General features: G+C 37.9%; 1 protein-coding gene across 2 annotated transcripts in view; it reads left to right on the top strand.

Annotated features, from left to right (window-relative positions):
- The window catches only part of HIBCH (3-hydroxyisobutyryl-CoA hydrolase), a 143873-nt gene that overhangs the window by 52215 nt on the left and 69698 nt on the right, over positions 1-21960 (top strand). For both annotated transcript variants that reach the window (XM_084999209.1, XM_084999210.1), the window contains exon 6: positions 8368-8420. In XM_084999209.1, the coding sequence (XP_084855335.1) occupies positions 8368-8420 (53 nt within the window). The remainder of the gene's footprint in view (positions 1-8367; positions 8421-21960) is intronic.

Here is a 21960-nt window from a genome sequence, read left to right as displayed (position 1 = left end):
ACATAAGGCTCATATACTCCCACAAATACATTGAAAATACAACTATATGTGGAACTATTTGCACAGGAAATTTGTGAAAACCTGAAAAAGACCCCAAGATTATGATAGAGCAAGAAAAACATTAGAACACAAGAAAGACAAAGAGTAAGAGAAAAAAGAATGAAAAGGAAATGAGATGGGACCTGCCCTCCCAGGAGGGAGCTAGAAGGAGGAATAGCTTCTGCACTCTGGGAATTTTCCCCACCAGAGATGAGATCAGCCAAAAACAGAGGAGGAGCTCTGAATGGTCTGAAGCAGTTAAGAAGGAAACAGACCTCCACAAATGGTCAGTGCTATTGCAACAGGCATCTGTAGGCGGGTGCCAGCAGGTGTTGGGAACTAAAACTTTGGCCTTAGAGATCAGACCCAAAGAGGGAGCTGGGGGCAGTTACGTGGGGAAGAAAAGGGGTTGGACATGCAGAAACCACCTGGAGGGACTAGAGTATGGGGCAACCACAATGGAGAGCATCTAAGCAGAGGCAACCCAGTTGGGTTTGGAGACTAGATGCCATTGTTTGGAGGTGTTAGAAGGAAGGGGCGGGATCCACCACTACAGCTTTGTTCCCTAAGCCCACTTTCTCAAGCTGCAGGACACTCCTTGCCTCAGCTCAGGAACCACTTGGCAGTAGTGGTTGGCAATGGCTGGGAAGCAGCCCTGCCCTTAGGGCTACAGACTTCTTGGAGCAGGTGGAGTAACTGCCTGGAAGAATAACACAAGTTCCTGGTTCCTGCTGCTGGGGGCCCCGCACTAGTAGAGTCCAACCTGCACCAGAAGAGCTGCCAGCCATGGTGGTGCTCATCCCCTGAGAGAGCAGGGAAAACACAGGTGATTTGGCTCCACCCAGAGAATCTGCAGGGGCTCCGACCAGCAGGGCAGCGCCAGAAAAGCTGCTGGTGGTGGTGCTCGCTTTCTGATGGAGTTGTGCGCTGCCCAACTAGGGAAAAGCACAAGATACAGGACCCCAGCCAGTGGCCCTGTGAAGGCTTATGTCAATGGCACTCTTTCCACTGAGAAAGAGTGGAGAAAGATTGGGATTGCAATCTCAATCTGCAGGACTGCAGAGAGTACTACCAGCAGCAAGGAAGGGGGAGGGACTGCCAGAAACACATCCTACAGCTACAGAGACAGCCTGTGAGTGACAATTAGGGAGACGCCCCCACCCTTGAGACTTTAGAAAGAGAGCCCTAGGGTGGCCAAGCAAGGAGAATGCCAGCAAAGCAGTGGAACATGCTCCCATCTCTACAGAGAACAGTCCCTAAAGCCTACTCAGCAAAGTGGTGCACATGAACCACTACCACCCCTGAGAACTCCAGGACTGGGCATCTGCTTCAACATCTACATTCTAACTTCAGGGGACAATTAACAGAAAAGTAAACACTATGAAATACCAAAGAAGTATCCTTTAGACAAAGGAACAAGACAGGAATACATAAAAACCACTAAATGATGAGGAGATAGGCAATTGGACCTGACAAAGAATTCAGAGTGATAATAGGAAAGATGATCCAAAGTCTTGGAAAAAGAATGGAGACACTGATTGAAAACTTAAAAAAGAATGTTTAACAAAGAGCTAGAGGATTTGAAAAGGAAAATGAATAGTGTGATAGCTGAAATGAAAAATAATCTAGAAGGAACCAATAGCAGGTTAACAGAGGCAGAAGAACGAGTAAGTGAGGTGGAAGACAGGGTGATGGAAATCACTGCTACAGAAAAGAACAAAGAAAAAAAGAAAAACACTGAGGAGAGTCTAAGAGACTTCTGGGACAACATTAAATGTACCAACATTCGCATAATGGAGGTTTCAAAAGGGGAGGGGAGAGAAAAAGGGCCAGAGAAAATATTTGAAGAGTTTGTAACTGAAAATTTCCCAAATATGGGAAAGGAAACACTCAAGTGGAAGAAGCACAGAGAATTCCATACACAGTAAGCTGCGGAAGAAATACAGCAAGACACATACTAATCAAACTGACAAAAATTAAGTTCAGAGAAAAAAATATTAAGAGCTGCAAGGGAGAAGCAACAAATCACATATAAGGGAATTCCCATAAGGATAACAGCATATCTCAGGAGAAACTCTACAAGCCAGAAGAGAGTGGCAAAATATATTTGAGGTGATGAAGAGGAGGAACCTATAATGAAGAATACTCTACCCAGCAAATTTCACATTCAGATTTGATGGAGAGAGAAAAAGCTTCACAGACAAGCAAGAGCTAAGAGAATTCAGCACCTCCAAACCAGCTCTACATCAACTACTAAAGGAACTTCTCTAAGCAGAAAAGAAAAAGCGACAATTTGAAAGGAGAATATTAAAAATGAAGAAGCTCACTGGTAAAGGCAAAGATAATTTAAAAGTAGGAAATCACCCATTGACAAATACGATATCTAGCAAGCATGAGAAGAGAGGACAAATGCAGAACATTGAAAATGCATTTGAAATTAAGGAGAGCAGCAGGACAAAACAATTCTGGACACATATAGATGGATATATCAAAATATAAGGGGAACCACTAGTCAAATAACTAATGGTCACAGACACAAAAAGGAAAAACCAAGCAAAACATAACAGTAAACATGGTCAGCAAATCACAAGAAAAGATGAAAAAAAAAAAAAAGGAAGACAAAAGATCCAAAATAGCAATCCAAAAATAATTCTTTTAAAGTAAATGACAATAAATACATACTTAACCATAATTGCATTGAATGTAAATGGATTAAATGCTCCAACTAAAAGCAAAAGACTAATTGAATTGATTCAAAAGCAAGACCCATATATGTACTTTCTACAGGGTACCCACTTCAGATCTCTGGACACGTACAGACTTAAAGTGAGGGGATGGAATAAAATATTACATGCAAATGGAAATTGTAGAAAAGCAGGAGTAGCAGTACTCATATCAGACAAAATAGATTTTTATTTATTTATTTATTTATTTTGCTATTTAGGCCTGGACCCACGGCATATGAAAGTTCTCAGACTAGGGGTCTAATTGAAGCTACAGCTGCCGACCTACACCACAGCCACAGCAACAGCAACAGCAACACCAGATCTGAGCTGCATCTGCAACCTACACCACAGCTCACAGCAATACCTGATCCTTAGCCCACTGAGCAAGGCCAGGGATTGAACCTGCAACTTCATGGTTCCTAGTCAGATTCATTTCCACTGCACCATGATGGGAACTCTAGACAAAATAGATTTTAAAATAAAGAAGGTCACAGGAGGCAAAGAAGGACATTACATAATGATCAAAGGATTGATGCAAGAAGAAGAAATAACAATTTTAAATATGTAGGCACCCAATATAGGAGCAGTACAATATAGAAGGCAACTACTAATAGCCATAAAAGGGGAAGTTGACAGTAACACAATTATAGTGTGAGACTTTAACACCCACTTATAGCAATGGATAGATCATCCAGACAGAAAATCAGCAAGGAAACACAGGCCTTAAGTAATGCACTAGACCAAACAGACAACTGATATCTATAGAAATTTTCACTCCAAAGCAGCAGAATACACTTTCTTTTCAGGTGCACATGGGAGGTTCTCCAGGATAGATCACATCTTGGGCCACAGATCAAGCCTTGATAAATTTTTAAAAATTGAAATTATTTTAAGCATTTTCTCTGATTACAATGCTACGAGACTAGAAAAAAACTGCAAGAAAAGAGGCAAAAACCATACATTCTTAGAAGCTAAACAATATGCTACTGAACAATCAATGGATCATTGAAGAAATCAAAGAGGAAATTAAAAGATACACAGAGACAAATGACATGAAGATACAACATCCAAAACCTATGGGACACAGCAGAAGCAGTTCTGAGAGGGAAGTTTATATCAATACAGTCTTATCTCAGGAAAGAAGAAAAATGCAAATAAACAACCTAACCTTACACCTTAAAGCATCTAGAGAAGGAAGAACAGATGAAGTCCAAAATTAGTAGAAGGAAAGAAATCATAAAGATTTGGGCAGAAATTAATAACAGAGACAAAACAGTTGAGAAGATCATTGAAACCAAAAGTTGGTAAAAATTGATAAACCATTAGTCAGGCTCATCAAGAAAAAAAGGGAGAGGGTTCAAATCAATACAATTAGAAATGAAAAAGGAGAAGTTGCAACTGACATTGCAGAAATACAAAGGATTGTGAGAGACTACTATGAGCAACTGTATGCCAATAAAATGGACAACCTAGAAGAAATGGCAGGAAGAACAAAGGTACAACCTACCAAGAATGAACCAGGAAGAAATAAAAAATATGGAGAGACGTCACAAGAACTGAAATAGAAAACGTGATTAAAAAACTTGCAAAAAAACCAAAAGTCTAGGACCTGATGGTTTCACAGCTGTGTTCTACCAAACATTCAGAGAAGAGTTAACACTTCTTCTTCTGATATGTTTCCAGAAAATTTCAGAGGAAGGAACACTCCCAAGCTTATTCTATGAAGCCACCATTACCCTGATACCAAAACTAGACAAAGATACCACACAAAAAAAATAAAATTACAGGCCAATATCACTGATGAACATAGATGCAGCAATGCTCAACAAAATATTAGCAAACCACATACAAATATACATTAAAATGATCATACACCATGATCAAGTAGGATTTATCCTAGGAATGCAAGTGTTCTTCAATATCTACAAATCTATCAATGTGATACACTACATCAACAATCTGAAAAATAAAAACCATATGATCATCTTGAGATGATGCAGAAGAAGCTTTTGACAAAATTCAACACCCATTCCTAATAAAAACTCTCCAGAGAGGGCATAGAGGGAAACTACCTTAATATAATAAAAGCCATTTTTGATGAACCCACAGCTGATGTCATTCTCAATGGTGAAAACCTGAAAGCATATTCACTGAGATCAGGAACAAGACAAGGAGGCCTTCTTCATCAATGGTTATTCACCATAGTCTTGGAAGTCCTAGTCATGGCAATTAGTGAAGAAAAAGAAAAGGAATCCAAATTGGAAAAGAAGTAAAGCTATTCCATTTTGCAGATGACATGATTCTATACCTAGAAAATCCTAAAGACACTACCAGAAAACTGTTAGAACTCATGGATAAGTTTGGTAGTCTCAGGATACAAAATTAATACACAGAAATCAATTGCATTTCTATATATCAACAATGAAATGTCAGAAAGAGAAATGAGGGAAATAATCTCATTTACCATTGCATCAAAAAGAATAAAACACCTAGGAATAAACCTACCTAAAGAGACCAAAGACTTATACTCTGAAAACTATAAGATACTGATGCAAAGAATCAGAGAAGACGAAAATAGATGGAAAAATATACCATGCTCTTGGATTGGAAGAATTAATATATTCAAAACAGCAATACTACTTAAGGCAATCTACCGATTCAGTGCAATCCCTATCAAATTTCCAATGACATTCTTTACGGAACTAGAACAAAACATTTTAAAATTTGTTTGGAAACATGAAAGACCTTCAATAGCCAAAGCAATATTGAAAAGAAAAAAAATGGAACCGGAGGAATCAGGCTCCCTGACTTTAGACTCTACTACAAAGCTGCAGTCATCAAGATAGCATGGTTCTGGCACAAAAACAGCAATATAGATCAATGGAACAAGATAGAAAGCCCAGAAATAAACCCAAACACCTATGGTCAACTAATCTATGACAGAGGAAGCAAGATCATACAGTAGAAGATAGTCTTTTCAATAAATGGTGCTGGGAGAACTGAACAACTGCATGTAAGAGAATGAAGTTAGAACATTGTCTAACACCATACACAAAAATAAACTCAAAATAGCTTAAAGACCTAAATGTAAGGCCAGATACTATAAAATTCCTAGAGGAAAACAGGCAGAACACTGGCAGAAATCACAGCAACATCTTGTTTGATCCACCTCCTAGAAACAAGACAATAAAGACACAAACCAGTGGGACCTAATTAAACTCAAAAGCTTCTGCACAGCAAAGGAAACCATTAAAAAATGAAAAAAAAGCCCACAGAATTAGAGAAAAATTTTTGCAAATGACTCAACTGACAAAGATTTAGTCTCCAAAATATATAAACAACTCATACAATTCAAGAACAAAAAACAAACAAACAACCCAGTTGAAAAATGGGCAGAAGACCTAAATAGACATTTCACCAAAGAAGACATGCAGATGGCTAGCAAGCACCTGAAAAAATGCTCGATATCGTTAATTATTAGAGAAATGCAAATGAAAACTACAATGAGGTACCACCTCACACCAGTCAGAATGGCCATCATTAACAAGTCAACAAATGACAAATGCTGGAGAGGGTGTGGAGGAAAGGGTATCCTCGTACACAGTTGGTGGGAATGTAAATTGGTAAAACCACTATGGAAAACACCTCAGAAAACTAAATATAGAAACTACCATATGACCCAGCAGTCCCACTCCTTGGCACATATCCAGACAAAAATTTCCTTGAAAAAGATATATGCACCCATATATTCATCTCAGCACTATTCACAATAGCCAAGACATGGAAGCAACCTAAAAATGCTCATTGACCAATGAATGGGATATAGGAAGATGTGGTACATAGGTGCAGTGAAATACTACTCAGCCATAAAAAGGACAAAATAATGCCATTTGCAGCAACATGAATGGAAGTAGAGATTCTCATACTAAGTGAAGTAAGTCAGAAAGAGAAAGACAACATACGACATCACTTGTATGTGGAGTCTAAAATATGGTACAAATGATCTATCTACAAAACAGAAAAGATCATGGACATGTGGCACTCATGTTTGCTGGGGGAAGGGGGAGGCAGTGAGATGGATTGGGAATCTGGGGTTAGTAGATGAAAACTTTTATTTGAAGTGAACGGGCAATGAGATCCTGCTGTATAGCACAGGGAACTATATATCTAATAACTTGTAATGGACCATGATGGAGGATAATGTGAGAAAAAGAATGTGTATATATATATGTGTGTGTGTGTATATATATGTATGTATATATGTATGACTGGGTCACTTTGCTGTACAATAGAAATTAACAGAACATTGTAAATTAATCATAATAAAAATTTAAAAAATAAAAAGGATAAGCCAAAAAAATTTATTTTGATTAATTTTAATCTAAATAACTACATTTGCTGTTGGCTTCTAAATTAGTGCAGTTCTGTACTAAGTTAAAGTGGGGAGAAAACCTCTAAGCGGTTTGAAACAATGTTAATATATATAGAGAAAACCTTCAAGATATAATTTCTGTACATTACAATGACCTATTTTAGTCATTAAGGAATTTAACAATTAGATTCTGGCTTTGTGAACTTCATCACTTAGCTTCTGATATTTTGTATCTAAAACATACATTTCTGTAGCTGAAACTGTACATTAGTATCTCCATCCCAATCAATTGAGAAATCTGTTTCCATTGTGTCTAGGGAATTATAGTTAAAAATTGAGGGCTGTGGAAGTCCTTGTAAATGTGAAATTTAGAATTGTGCTTTGGTGACTCATTAGGCAAATTGTGAATATTTGTAGAATTGCTAGATGTATCAAAACTGCATTTTATATTGGTCCTTAGTAGGGAAGTTGTTGGCAACAAGCTGTATTAGCACAGTGATTTATATTTCTATGTTGTTGGCAACTTCCTCTCTCAGAGGAAGGAAAAACAAAGGGAAAGGAACAGAGTAAAAGTTTACAGAATTTTTGAGCTTTAAGGGACTTCTGAGGCAAGTTTCTTCAAAAATGAAGAAACTTAACCATGTGTCATGTACATGATATATGTACATACATATAACTCGTGTATATATAAGCATAAATATATATGTACACCTAATACCATTATACATATATTGAGTTTTCAGTATATAAGTATCTAATTCCAGTATATATATTGAATATAGTTTAATGGCCAGTTAATGACAAAGCTGAGACTAGGATTTGGGTTTTCTAACTCCCAGTCTGGCCTTTTTCCTACATGCTACACTTTGTATCCAGATAGTTCTTTGGATGCATAGAAAACAAATTATGTTCTTTAAAATATGATTGTGTTACATAAACATCAGTGGCTTGTAAGGCAAATGTTGTTTTCCTTAATAGCTGGGTTATTGAAGAGTTTCATTTGTTTCAAATTGAAGCATTGAGTTATTTAATAATTAATAGATATCAGGATTGAATATGGATTGACATTTTAAAAAGAGCATATTTTATAAGCCATATGTTTAGTCCACTTTGATATTTCTTGCAAAAATTTCTTAGGAAAAAATACTCAGTTCATGTAGCATGGGATTTTTTTGGAAGAAGCAAATGTATTTTAAACGTTGTAACTAATTACAGCTATATTTCTTTTAGATTCTTGCCTGAAACCATATATTGCACTTATTCATGGAATAACAATGGGTGGGGTAAGTACACTGTTTACTGTCATCATTGTTATGTGAGTTGTATTAAAAATGAGTTAATTATTAAACATAAGTTAATTATTAAAGAGAAGTGAGATGATGAGTGTAATATAATAGAACTTGTTGAAACAAAATTGTGTTTGGAGCCTTGCAGGTTTGGGATATTAATACTTGCTTTCCGCAAAAGAACACCTTCTTAATTATGTTTGTTACATACTATTTCAGATTCTTGAATTAGTAAGTTTTCTTTCTTCTTTTCTTTTTTTTTTTTTTTTTTTTTTTTTTTTTGCTTTGCTTTTTAGGGTTGCATTTGCAGCATATGGAAGTTCCCAGGCTAGGGTTTGAATTGGATCTGCAGCTGCTGGCCTGTCATAGCCACAGCAATGACAGATCCGAGCCATGTCTGCAACCTACACCACAGCTCACAGCAACGCCAGATCCTTAACCCACTTAGTGAGGCCTGGGATCAAACTTGTATCCTCATGGATACTAGTCAGGTTCGTAACCACTGAGCCACGATGGGAACTCCTAATAAGCTTTCTTAACTAACAAAACGGGGTCTTTTTTTTTTTTTCTCCCTTTGTAGAGTCCTTTTTCCACTTAATAGAATGATTGCTTTCAATAGCTTCAGAAGAGAAATGGGAATGTTGAGTTATTTTATTAGACTCTGGATAGTGGGGATGTGGTTGCCAAAATTATATTGACTGCACAAAATTTAACCTTAGTGAAAGGGTTTGGATTCTTTATGACGTTCTCTGCAAGTGTGTTTCTATCAGTTGACAAATCTTTTTAATAGCACAGATACAAAAATACTAAGTCGTAAATGTCACCGGTCTTGAGTAACTTGATAAGGAGTGGGAGAAAATATGAAATACAGAAAGTGTTAAAATTTATGGCATTGGCAAAGACGAGCCTTTTTTAAAGACGTCAGAATGGGTCTTCATGGCAGGAAAAGATTTAAGGAGGTAGTAGGAAGCCAAAGAGTGGAATTTCAAAGATTGAACCTGTTAAGTGTTTGGAAGGTTTAGTTACTGGGAGTACAAGAACTCCCATCTTTGTAGGAAAACCACACACAAGATGAAGTCTTTGGGGCACTTAGAATTGCTTAGATCTTGCGTGTCATCTTGGGAAAAGAGTATCCCCTAGCAGCTATGGTTGGAAAGTGCATCAAGGGCAAGCTATACCTCTCTGCTTGTGGCAGGTACTGAGCATGAGTTGATTGCACTTTCTTTGTCAAGGAAGTGTTAAGATGGGAAAAATAAGAGCAACTTGAAAAAATTATGTGGAACAAGGGGAAAGAAAATATCTAAACCATTGAAGGAAGAGCCCCCTGTGAATGTGAAAGGAACCGGGAAAAAATGAAAATAAACAAAAACCATTGGGCATTCTATGATTTGGCTCCAATAACGTAGGAAAGACAACCCATTAGGAGACGACATGCTCTCAAGCTTAAGAAAAAGTAGACAAATAGTTTTGTCTCTTGTCTTTATCTTGATTCTGATCAGTAAATTGTTCTTATATTAAGAAAGGATTGTAAGAAAACTTCAACCATCCAAAAGATGGCGCCATAGAGCTTGATTTTTATTATCTTGTTTTTACTATAGAAATTTTTTTCTTCCAGCAAGGAACATGACAGTTTTACTGTCTCTTGTTATTTACCATGAAGAGTAGCATAGCACTTATTAGAGGGGATGGCTAAATTCTGCTGTGTTTCAGATTTAAGAAATATGAAGATTTACTCAATATTTCAGTATACAGTAAAATGAAAATGTTTCTGAGTGGTTTTCCACTGGGTTAATCAAAATTATATGATCATGTCATTACACTGTTTCTGAAAGAAAGAAACATTTTTTTATGAGTAGCAATTTGAAAGAATAATTGATTTTGTCTCCTAGGAAGGAAGAGTTTTAATTTCCTTTACTCTTTATTTTAAAATCTGAAGTCATATTTTCTCCATTTAATATATAACAGAACAGTAAATCTGCTTTAAAAATTAAAATTAAGGAGTTCCCATTGTGGCTCAGCAGTAACAAACTTGGCTAGTATCCATAAGGACACTAGTTCGAACCCTGGCTTTGCTCAGTGGGTTAAGGATTCCACGTTGCCATGAGCTGTGGTGTAGGTCACAGATGTGGCTCAGATCCTGCCTTGGTGTGGCTGTGGTGTAGGTTAGCAGCTACAGCTCCAATTCAACCCCTAGCCTGGAAATTTGTCATATGCCATGGGTACGCCCTAAAAGGACCAAAAATAAATTTAAAAAATAATTTAAAGTAATTAAAGAATGTAGAAAAATCCTTACATTTTTGTTCTGTACATGTATTATCACCCACATTTCCCTCTTGACTGAATTGGATTTTAAGAACTTTAAAATTTTTCTTTCCTTCCTTTCTGCTTCCTTTTCTTTCTCTCTCCCTCTCTTTCTTTTCTCTTTCCAAGCCAATATGGGTACAATATGGTATAGTTTTTGTATTTCTCAAAGGATCAGGATGCTGCCAGCAAAAGGGTTTTGTGATCAGTATAATGGAAAATTAGGTTTTAAGGCATTCTTTAGAAGAGGTATATTCTAATGAATGGAGAAGAAGTGGGAATTGGAATGGGAACAACAAGCGTATAGAGTCCCCCAAAGACTTTTTGGTACACCAACTAGCCAGCCCCATGGAGATCTCACCAGCACTCAGTTAAATGGGAGCTATTGAGTCAGATTAAGTTTAGCCACTGATTAATGTCATTGAGACATGTTCTTTTCTTATGGAAAGAATTAATAGTCTCAAAGATTGAATTAGGTTAATGTATTGAAAAGATCTGTAAGACATAATAGGTACATCTTTGTTCTGTTTTAAAAGGTATTTTGTTTTGATGCTGTTAGAGACAATTTGAATAGATGACATTTTAAGAAATTACATTTTTTTTTTTGCTATTTCTTGGGCTGCTTCTGCGGCATATGGAGATTCCAAGGCTAGGGGTCTAATCAGAGCCGTAGCCACCAGCCTACACCAGAGCCACAGCAACGTGGGATCCGAGCCGCGTCTGCAACCTACACCACAGCTCACGGCAATGCTGGATCGTCAACTGAGCAAGGGCAGGGATCGAACCCGCAACCTCATGGTTCCTAGTCGGATTCGTTAACCACTGCGCCACGTCGGGAACTCCAAGAAATTACATTTTTATTATAGTGAAATGCTAGGTTTTTCTTTTCTTTCCCCCTTTTTTTTTGTGTGTGTGTGTTTGTTTTTTTTTTTGTTTTGTTTTTTTTTTTGCCATTTCTTGGGCCTCTCCTGTGGCACATGGAGGTTCCCAGGCTAGGGGTCTAATCAGAGCTGTAGCCACTGGCCTATACCAGAGCCACAGCAATGCAGAATCTGAGTGGCATCTGCAACCTACACCACAGCTCACGGCAATGCTGGATCCTTAACCCACTGAGCAAGGCCAGGGATCAAACCTGCAACCTCATGGTTCCTAGTCGGATTCATTAACCACTGAGCCACGACGGGAACTCCAAGGTTTTTCTTTTAACAGCATTTAGTTACTTAATAGAATCTGAGCAATTGTAAAAGAAGAGATGAAATAACTTTATTAACTATGTTAAAGAAGATTTTTTTTTAATATATTTTTTTATTTTCCCACTGTACAGCAAGGGGGTCAGGTTATTCTTACATGTATACATTACAATTACATTTTTTCCCCCACCCTTTCTTCTGTTGCAACATGAGTATCTAGACATAGTTCTCAATGCTATTCAGCAGGATCTCCTTGTAAATCTATTCTAAGTTGTGTCTGATAAGCCCAAGCTCCCGATCCCTCCCACTCCCTCCCCCTCCCATCAGGCAGCCACAAGTCTCTTCTCCAAGTCCATGCTTTTCTTTTCCGAGGAGATGTTCATTTGTGCTGGGTATTAGATTCCAGTTATAAGTGATATCATATGGTATTTGTCTTTGTCTTTCTGGCTCATTTCACTCAGGATGAGATTCTCTAGTTCCATCCATGTTGCTGCAAATGGCATTATGGCATTCTTTTTTATGGCTGAGTAGTATTCCATTGTGTATATATACCACTTCTTCCTAATCCAGTCATCTGTCGATGGACATTTGGGTTGTTTCCATGTCCTGGCTATTGTGAATAGTGCTGCAATGAACATGCGGGTGCATGTGTCTCTTTTCAGTAGAGTTTTGTCCGGATAGATGCCCAAGAGTGGGATTGCGGTGTCATATGGAAGTTCTATGTATAGATTTCTAAGGTATCTCCAAACTGTTCTCCATAGTGGCTGTACCAGTTTACATTCCCACCAAGAGTGCAGGAGGGTTCCCTTTTTTCCACACCCCCTTCGGCACTTGTTATTTGTAGATTTATGAATGATGGCCATTCTGACTGGTGTGAGGTGGTATCTCATGGTAGTTTTGATTTGCATTTCTCTTATAATCAGCGATGTTGAGCATTTTTTCATGTGTTTGTTGGCCATTAAAGAAGATTTTTAAAGAAACTTACTTAGCTTACTTTGGTATACCTCTCCCCTCATGTCATTTAAATCTCTTCATTAAAAAAATTATTATAATACTATTTAATATGCTTACATTGTAGTATAATGAGAACACTGGGACATACGTGGGCCATGCCATTTTTAAGTGGAAAACCAGCCAAGAAGCTATCAAAAGAGCAAATATTAAGTCATTAGGAAAGCCTGGAAAACATTCTGAATTTATATTTTGCCATTTTAGTTGCCCATGCTTGAGACTTCCATTGTGAAGGCTACAGTCCACCAACCAAAGAATCTTCTTTTTCATGAGTAAAGATAGGAAAGGCTGTCTGTGGGAAATCAGTCATGTATTTGCTCCTGCATGCTATTCATCAGTGGTATCCCCTTCAACTTTAAGGACTAATTGAGAGGCTTAGCCATATTAAAAAAAATGATTTTAGAGAGTTGCTGCTGTGGTACAGTGGGTTAAGAATCCGACTGCAGAGGCTGGGGTTGCTGGGGAGATGTGGGTTTGATTCCTGGCTTGGTGCAGTGAGTTAAAGGATCCCCACCGACCCTCCCCACCCCCACCAAGGATACCAAAATCTGAGGATGCTCAAGTCCCTTGCATAAAATGGCATAATATTTGCATTAACATATGCATGTCTTCCTGTATACTTTAAATCATCTCTAGGTTGCTTATACTTAATACAGTGTAAATGCTGTGTAATACAATGTAGATACGATGTGAATAGTTGTCAAATTTTGCTTTTTGGAACTTTTGGAATTTCCCCCCCCAAATATTTTCAATTTACAGTTGGTTGAATCTGCAGGTACTGAGGGCTGAGTGTATTTTGGATATTGACCCCTTATCAGTTATATGGCTTGCAAAAATAATTTCTCCCATTTCATAGGTTGCTATATCATTTGTTGATGATTTTCTTTGCTGTGCAGAGGCTTTCATTTGATGTAATTCATATGTTTGTTTTTGCTTTTGTTGCCTTTGCTTTTGGTAACACTTCCCCCAAATCATTATCAAGGTCAGTATTAAGGAGCTTACCCGTGTTTTCTTCTGGGAGTGTTATGGCTTCAGGTCTTACATTTAAGTCTTTAATCCATTTTGAGCTTATTTTTTTGTATGGTGTGAGGTGTCCTCTTTCATTTTTTTCTATATGGATATCCAGTTTTCCCAACACTATTTACTGAAGAAACTGTCTTGTTCCTATTGTATATTCTTGGCTCCTTTGTTTAAAAGTAATTGATCATATACGTATGGCTTCATTTTTGGCTTCTCTCTCTCTGATTCCATTGATCTATGTATCTGTTTTTATGCTGATACCATAGTGTCTTAGTGACTGTAGCTTTATAATATGATTTGAAGTCAGGAAGTGTGATGCTTCCAGGTTTGTTCTTTTTTCTCAAGATTGATTTAACTATTTGGGGTCTTTTTTGATTCCATTCAAATTTTAAGATAATTAAATTTCTATAAAAAAATGACACTGGAAATTTTTTTTTTTGGTCTTTTTGCCATTTCTTGGGCCGCTCCTGCGGCATATGGAGGTTCCCAGGCTAGGGGTTCAATCGGAGCTGCAGCTGCCAGCCTATGCCAGAGCCACAGCAACACGGGATCCCAGCCACATCTGTGACCTACACCACGGCTCACGGCAACGCTGAATCATTAACCCACTGAGCAAGGGCAGGGATCGAACCCACAACCTCATGGTTCCCAATCGGATTTGTCAACCACTGTGCCACGACAGGAACGCCACACTGGGATTTTGACAGAAATTACTTTGGGTAGTATGGACATTTTGGGGTATATTGCTTTGGGTAGTATGGATATTCTGTTTGTTTTGTTTTGTCATTTTGCCTTTTCTAGGGCTGTGCCCACGGCATATGGAGGTTCCCAGGCTAGGGGTCTAATCAGAGGTGTAGCCACTGGCCTATACCAGAGCCACAGCAATGCAGGATCTGAGTGGCATCTTCAAGCTACACCACAGCTCACGGCAATGCCAGATCCTTAACCTACTGAGCGAGGCCAGGGATTGAACCTGTGACCTCATGGTTCCTAGTCGGATTTGTTAACCACTGAACTCCTATACCTAATTTTTAAAGGTTTTTTTCTTTTAAAACCATAAAAGGATGTTGAATTTTGTTAGATGCTTTTTCTGCATCTATTGAGATGATTATGTGATTTTTATCCTTCATTTTGTTAATGTGCATCGCATTGATTTTGCATATGTTGAACCATTCTTGCATCTTAGGAATAAATCCTACTTGATCATGGTGTATGATCCTTCTGAATGTCTTGTTGAATTTAGCTTCCTCAATATTGTGAGGATTTTTATGTCTGTGTTCATCAGGAATATTGCCCTGTAGTTTTCTTTTCTTACAGTATTTTTCTAATAAGAATGATAGACATTTTTATCACTATATCTGCTTGTGTAGGTCAAGATTATCTGACTTCAGATACATGGATGTGATTCTTTTTTGTCCTTTGTGGGTTCAGAGTGGAAACAGCCAGTTGCAAGTGTGATGAAACTAGACTTGAAGTGGATGTGCAAAGATAAATGATGATCAGTCAGAAACTAAAGAAAGGTACTGCGGTGCAGTTGCCCTGGAAAGTAAAAATAAAAACTATATTATAGACTGGCAAAGCTGTTTTACATATAAAGCAATAAAATACATTAAGAAAGGAAGAATAATCAGACAAAAAAAGAATATGAAAAAGAGCTTCCTTAAAGACAAATATTAGCAACACAGCAGGATTTGTGAAAGGAAGAATAAAATGGAAATTTCCCTTAGATTTCTAAGTGTTTAGAATGTGTACTTATGTGTACTCATTTTCATTTGTCTTCTCTGTTGGAATTTCTCCAAGAATGGATGGAGATTTTTTTTCTTGATAGAGAGGGCCAGGTTCCCCCCACTCCTGCCATGGGATTTATTCTCTCTACTTAGATTTCTCTTTTCTTTCAGCCTTAATAGGGGGGAGTGAGGGTTGCTTTTCGTTGCAGAATTTCTCATAGTAAATTTTTAGGGTCATTTAGTTTCTCAATGAACTTTTTTAATAGGTAGCATTGGGTTATGTTTTTTAAGACACAATTACTTATCCTCTAACAAATATTCTTATGCTTTTTAACTCCTTCTCACTGCTTGTCTGTCTTATTAGAGAGGACCCTTTATTTTATCCTTTCCTATATTCTTTTTCCCCTGACTTCTAGTCTAGAGATATGTAAATACAGAATTTGAAAATACTGGCGAACAGACTCACAGACTTTGAAAACAAACGTATGGTTACCGGAGATGGGATTAAGATGGTGGAATAGAAAGACTGGTGCTCAACTTCTCTCACAAAAACGATGAAATTATAAACAAATGCTGAACAACCTTCAACCAAATGGACTTGAAACTTTCAAAAAGATATTATACTCCAGAAGACAAAGAGGAGGCCACATCAAGAGGTAGGAGGGGCGATTATGCGATATAAGCAACCCCATACCTACTGAGTGGGAAGCCCACAGACTGGAAAGTAACTGTATCACAGAGACTCACCTACAGGAGTGAGAGTTCTGAGCCCCACTTCAGGTCCTGATGCCTGGGGATCTGGTTTTGGGAGAAAGATCCTCCAGAGCATCTGGCAGTGAAGGCCAGTGGGGCTTGTGTACAGGAGCTCTATTGGAATGGGGGAAATGGAGACCCCATTCTTGAAAGGTGCACTCAAGCTTTCATGTGTACTGGGTTGCAGGGCAAAGCAGAGGCTCCATAGGAGTCTGGGTTGGACCTAACTGTAGTTCTTGGAGGATCTCCTCGGAAAACGGGGTGACTGTGGCTCCTTGTGGGAGAAGGACATTGGAGGCAAAGCTATCAGGAATGTTCATCAGCATGTGTTCCTGTAGAGGTGGCCATTTTGGGAAAATCTGGCCCCACCCATCAGTGCTGAGAAGCCCCAGGCCAAACAGTAATCCAGGTGGGATCACAGCTCCACCCATCAGTAAACAGGCTGCTGAAAGACCCCTCCTCCCAGGCACACAGCCACCTCTAATCTCAGAGACAAATCCCCACCGACCAGAGGGATAGGAATCAGTCCCACCTACCAGTGTGCAGCCACCACTCCCTCCCATCAGGAAGCCTACAGCAAGCCCCCATATCAACTTCAGCCACAAGGGGGGCAGACATCAGAAGTAAGAGAGGCTGAAACTTTGTTTTCTGCAAAAAGGAGACCACTCCAAAAACCTATAAAAATGAAAAGGCAGAGAGCTATCATGCAGATAGGGAGAAAGAAAAAAAAGAAAAAAAAAAAAAACCCAGAAAATCAGCTAAGTGATCTGGAGATTATCAGCCTCTAGGAAAAAGACTTTAGACTGATGATGCTAAAGATGATGCAGGACATTGGAAATAAACTGGAGACAAAGATGGATCATTTACAGGAAACACCAAGCAAAGAAATACAAGATTTAAATCTTAAGCAAAAAGAGATGCAAAATACAATAGCTGAAAAAAATTCATTGAAAGCTGGCAACAGCAGAATACAGGAGGCAGAAGAACGAATAAGTAAGGTGGAGGACAGATTAGTGGAACTCACTGATGCAGAACAGAAAAGAGAAGAAAGATTGAAAAGAAATGAAGAGAATCTCAGAGAACTCTGGGACAACATTAAAAGCATCAACATCCATATTATAGGGGTGCCAGAAGGAGAAGAGAGGGAGAAGGGGACAGAAAAAATATTCCAAGAGATAATAGCCAAAAACTTCCCTAACATGGGAAAGAATCCACTCACTCAAATCCAGGAAGCACAACAAGTACCATATAAAATAAACCCAAGGAGGAATACACTGAGACACATACTAATCAAACTGACCAAATTTAAAGACAAAGAGAAAATCTTGAAAGCAGCTAGGGAAAAGAAAAGAAACAAATAACATAGAAGGGAACCCCGATAAGCTTATCAGCAGATTTTTCAGCAGAAACTCTGCAGGCCAGAAGGGATTGGCAGGATACACTTAAGGTGATGAAAGGGCAAAAACCTCCAACCAAAATTACTTTACCCAGCAAAGCTCTCATTCAGATTTGAAGTAGAAATCAAAACCTTCACAGATAAGCAAAAGCTAAGAGAATTCAGCAACACTAAACCAGCTTTACAATAAATACTAAAGAACTTCTCTAGGCAGAAAAGAAAATCCACAACTAGAAACAAAAATACTATAAATGCCAAGGCTCACCAGTAAAGGCATATACATAGTAAATGTAGGAAATCATCCACACATGAACATGCTATGCAAATCAGACATCATGAGAAGAGGAGGGTACAAAAGCAAGACACGGGAGATGAACTTGCAATTAAGAGACCAACAACTTAAAACAATCTAATATATATATACATAGGTTCTTATATGAAAACTTTAGGGTAACTGCAAGCCAAAAATATATAATGGATGTATATACACAGATAAGAAAAATCAACTCAAATACAATACTAAAGATGGTCATTAAACCACAAGAGGAGAGAACGAGAGAAGAAGGGAAGAAAAAAAGCAACAAAAACAAATCCAAAGCAGTTAATAAAATGGCAGTGATAGCATACATATCAATAATTACCTTAAATGTTAATGGACTAAATGCCCTGACTTAAAGACATAGGCTGGCTGAATGGATACAAAAACAAGACCCACATATATGCTGTCTTCAAGAGACCTACTTCACTTCTAGGGACACATACAAATTGAAAGTGAGAGGATGGAAGAAAATATTCCATGCAAATGGAAATCAAAAGAAAACTGGAGTAGCAATACTCCTAACAGACAAAATAGACCTTAAAATAAAGAATATTATAAGAGACAAGGAAGGTCATTACATAATGATCAAAGGATCAATCCAAGAAGAAGATTTAACAATTGTAAATATATATGCACCCAAGAGAGGATCACCTCAATATATAAGACAACTGCTAACAACCTTAAAAGGAGAAATTGACAGTAACACAATAATAGTGGGGGACTTTAACACTCCACTTAGAGCAATGGACAGGTTATCCAGACAGAAAATCAATAAGGAAATACAGGCCTTAAATGAAGCATTAGACCAGATGGACTTAATAGATATTTATACGACATTCCATTCAAAAGCAACAGAGTACACATTCTTCTCAGGTGCACATGGAACATTCTCTAGGATTGATCACATTCTTGACCACAAATCAAGCCTTGGTAACTTTAAGAAAACTGAAATCATATCAAGCATCTTTTCTGACGACAACACTTTACAACTGGAAATCAACAACAAGAAAAAACTGCAAAAAACATGAACACATGGAGACTAAACAATGTGCTGCTAAACAACCAATGGATCACTGAAGAAATCAAAGAGGAAATTAAAAAACACCTAGAAGCAAATGACACCAAATATACAACAGTCCAAAATCTATGGGATACAGCAAAAGCAGTTCTAAGAGGACATTTTATAGCAATACAAACCTACCTCAGGCAATAAGAAAAAGCTCAGGTAAATAACCTATGTTTACATCTAAAGCAGCTAGAGAGAATAGAACTGACAAGACCTAAAGTTAGCAGGAGGAAAGAAATCATAAAGATTTGATTTTATGAATCAATGAAACAGACACTAGGAAAACCATAGAAAAGATAAATGAAAATAAAATTTGAAAAGACATATAAAATTGATAAACCCTTAGCCAGACTTGCCAAGAAAAGAGAGAGGACTCGAATCAATAAAATTAGAAATGAAAAAGGAGAAGTTACAGTGGCATCCCAGAAATACAAAGAATCATAAGAGACTATTACATGCAACTATATACCAATAAAACAGAAAAGCTAGAAGAAATGGACAAATGCTTAGGTACAATCTTCCAAGACTAAACCAAGATGAAATAGACAAGATGAACGGACCAATCACAAGTACTGAAATTGAAGGTGTGATTTAAAAACTTCCAACACAAAGTCCAGGACCAGATGGCTTCACAGGCGAATTCTATCAAACAAACATTTAGAGGAGAGCTAACACCTGTCCTTCTGAAACCATTTCAAAAAATTGCAGAGGAAGGGATACTCCCAAACTTATTCTATGAGGCCATCATCGCACTGATACCAAAACCAGGCAAAGATAACACACACACACACACACCCACACAAATTAGAGGCCAATTTTCACTGATGAACATAGATGTAAAAATCTTCAATAAAGTACTAATAAAGCAGATCCAACAGTACATTAAAAGGATTACACATCATGATCAAGTGGGATTTATCCCAGAGATGCAAGGATTCCTCAATATTTGAGAATCAGTCAGTACACCACATTAACAAACTGAAGAATAAAAACCATGCGATTCTCTCAATAGATGCAGCAAAAGCCTTTGACAAAATCCAACACCCATTTCTGATAAAAACCTTTCAGAAAGTGGGCATAATGGGAACCTATCAACACAACAAAGGCCATATCATATATGACAAACCCACAGCTAACATCATTCTCAGTGGTGAAAAGCTGAATGAATTCCCACTGAGCTCAGGAACAAGACAAGGATGACCATTCTCGCCACAACTATTCAACATAGTTTTGGAGGTCCTAGCCATGGCAATCAGAGAAGAAGAAGAAAGAAAAGGAATCTGAATTGGAAAGGAAGCAGTAAAACTATCACTATTTGCAGATGACTTGATACTATACCTAGACAATCCTAAAGACTCTACCAGAAAACTGTTAGAGCTCATCAATGAATTTGGCAAAGTCACAGGATACAAAATTAATACCCAGAAATTGATGGCATTTCTATATTCGAACAACAAAAGATCAGAAAGAGAAATTAGGGGAATGATCTCATTTACCATCTCATCAAAAAGAGTAAAATACTTAGGAGTAAACCTACCTAAAGAGACAAAAGACCTGTACTCTGAAAACTATAAGATGATGAAAGAAATCAAAGATGACACAAATAGATGGAAAGACATACCATGCTCTTGGATTGGAAGAGTCAATATTGCCAAAGTGACTATACTACCCAAGGCAATTTACAGATTCAATGCAATCTGTATCAAATTACCAAGGACATTTCTCACATGTTGCCGGAGGCCAGCTCTGGCGGCCAGGGAGTGTGCACTTTTTCCCAAACAAGAGAGACGGACGTCGGCTTTTGCAATGGAGACAGCCTCTTTGTCCCTTCTTTCAGGGCGCTAGACTGCTCAAATTTTATTGGCGTAAGTGGTTGATTATATAGATAGCTTTTTGCTACAGATTACATCACAGTGTTAAAAGTACATTGGTTAACTATTACATGGTATAGTAGCTATACATCATGTTTTAAGATCTCTATCTTAACGAAACTTAGTGAGTACTTTGAAGAGGCCATAGACACAAGAATTTGGCATTCACAAACCTTGTTTGTAGGCTGGTGCTTATCTTCAAAGCGTTATGGCAAGGAGATAGTGAAGTAAATATAAACCAACTTAAACTAGCTACCACTTAAAAGCTTTTAAAATCAAAGACAAAACTCACAGCTAGGTTTTTTGGATAACATATGGCTAACTTCTATGGATCTCATTAAAATCCTAACTCTAAAGTTTACTATATAACTAGTTAATAGATAAACACTATGTTTTAACTAAGTTGGCTTCAAATAGGGGAAAGTCCTTCAGGATGAGATTCTCATTATATTATTGTTATAACTTTGTTAAATCACAAATCACCACAGGAAAATAGGAATGGAAAATAAGAACAATAAGGAAATAATCAGGAAAGACTGAGGAAAACTGAATAACAAATAAAACAACTGGAAAGGCTAGGTCACCCGAGAAACAATCCATGTTCTCCAGTGCAAACATGGAAATTGTTTTCCTAGGAAAGCTCCAATTCTTCCCCATCAACATCAAAATGAGAGCTGTGTAACTTGAGGCCTGTCCTCAACTTGTACCTTGCAGGCAGGCTTTCATCCTGACCAGAAGCCCACCTTCGGCATATACCATCCAGGCAGGCTTTTATCCTGTCCAGAGGCCCACCTTCGGCATGTACCATTCAGGTGAGCTCCCTTCCTTGGTTAGGAACCTGCCTTCAGGTTTTTCTGCCATCAGGCAAGGTCCTTGTTTTGAG

This window comes from Sus scrofa, chromosome 15, assembly GCF_054392235.1.
Source record: "Sus scrofa isolate SSC_HxYL_T2T_F1_AM1 chromosome 15, Sscrofa_HxYL_maternal_Yorkshire_Landrace_v2.0, whole genome shotgun sequence".
Classification (NCBI taxonomy): Eukaryota; Metazoa; Chordata; class Mammalia; order Artiodactyla; family Suidae; genus Sus; species Sus scrofa.
This window is presented reverse-complemented; position numbering and strand designations above follow the sequence as displayed.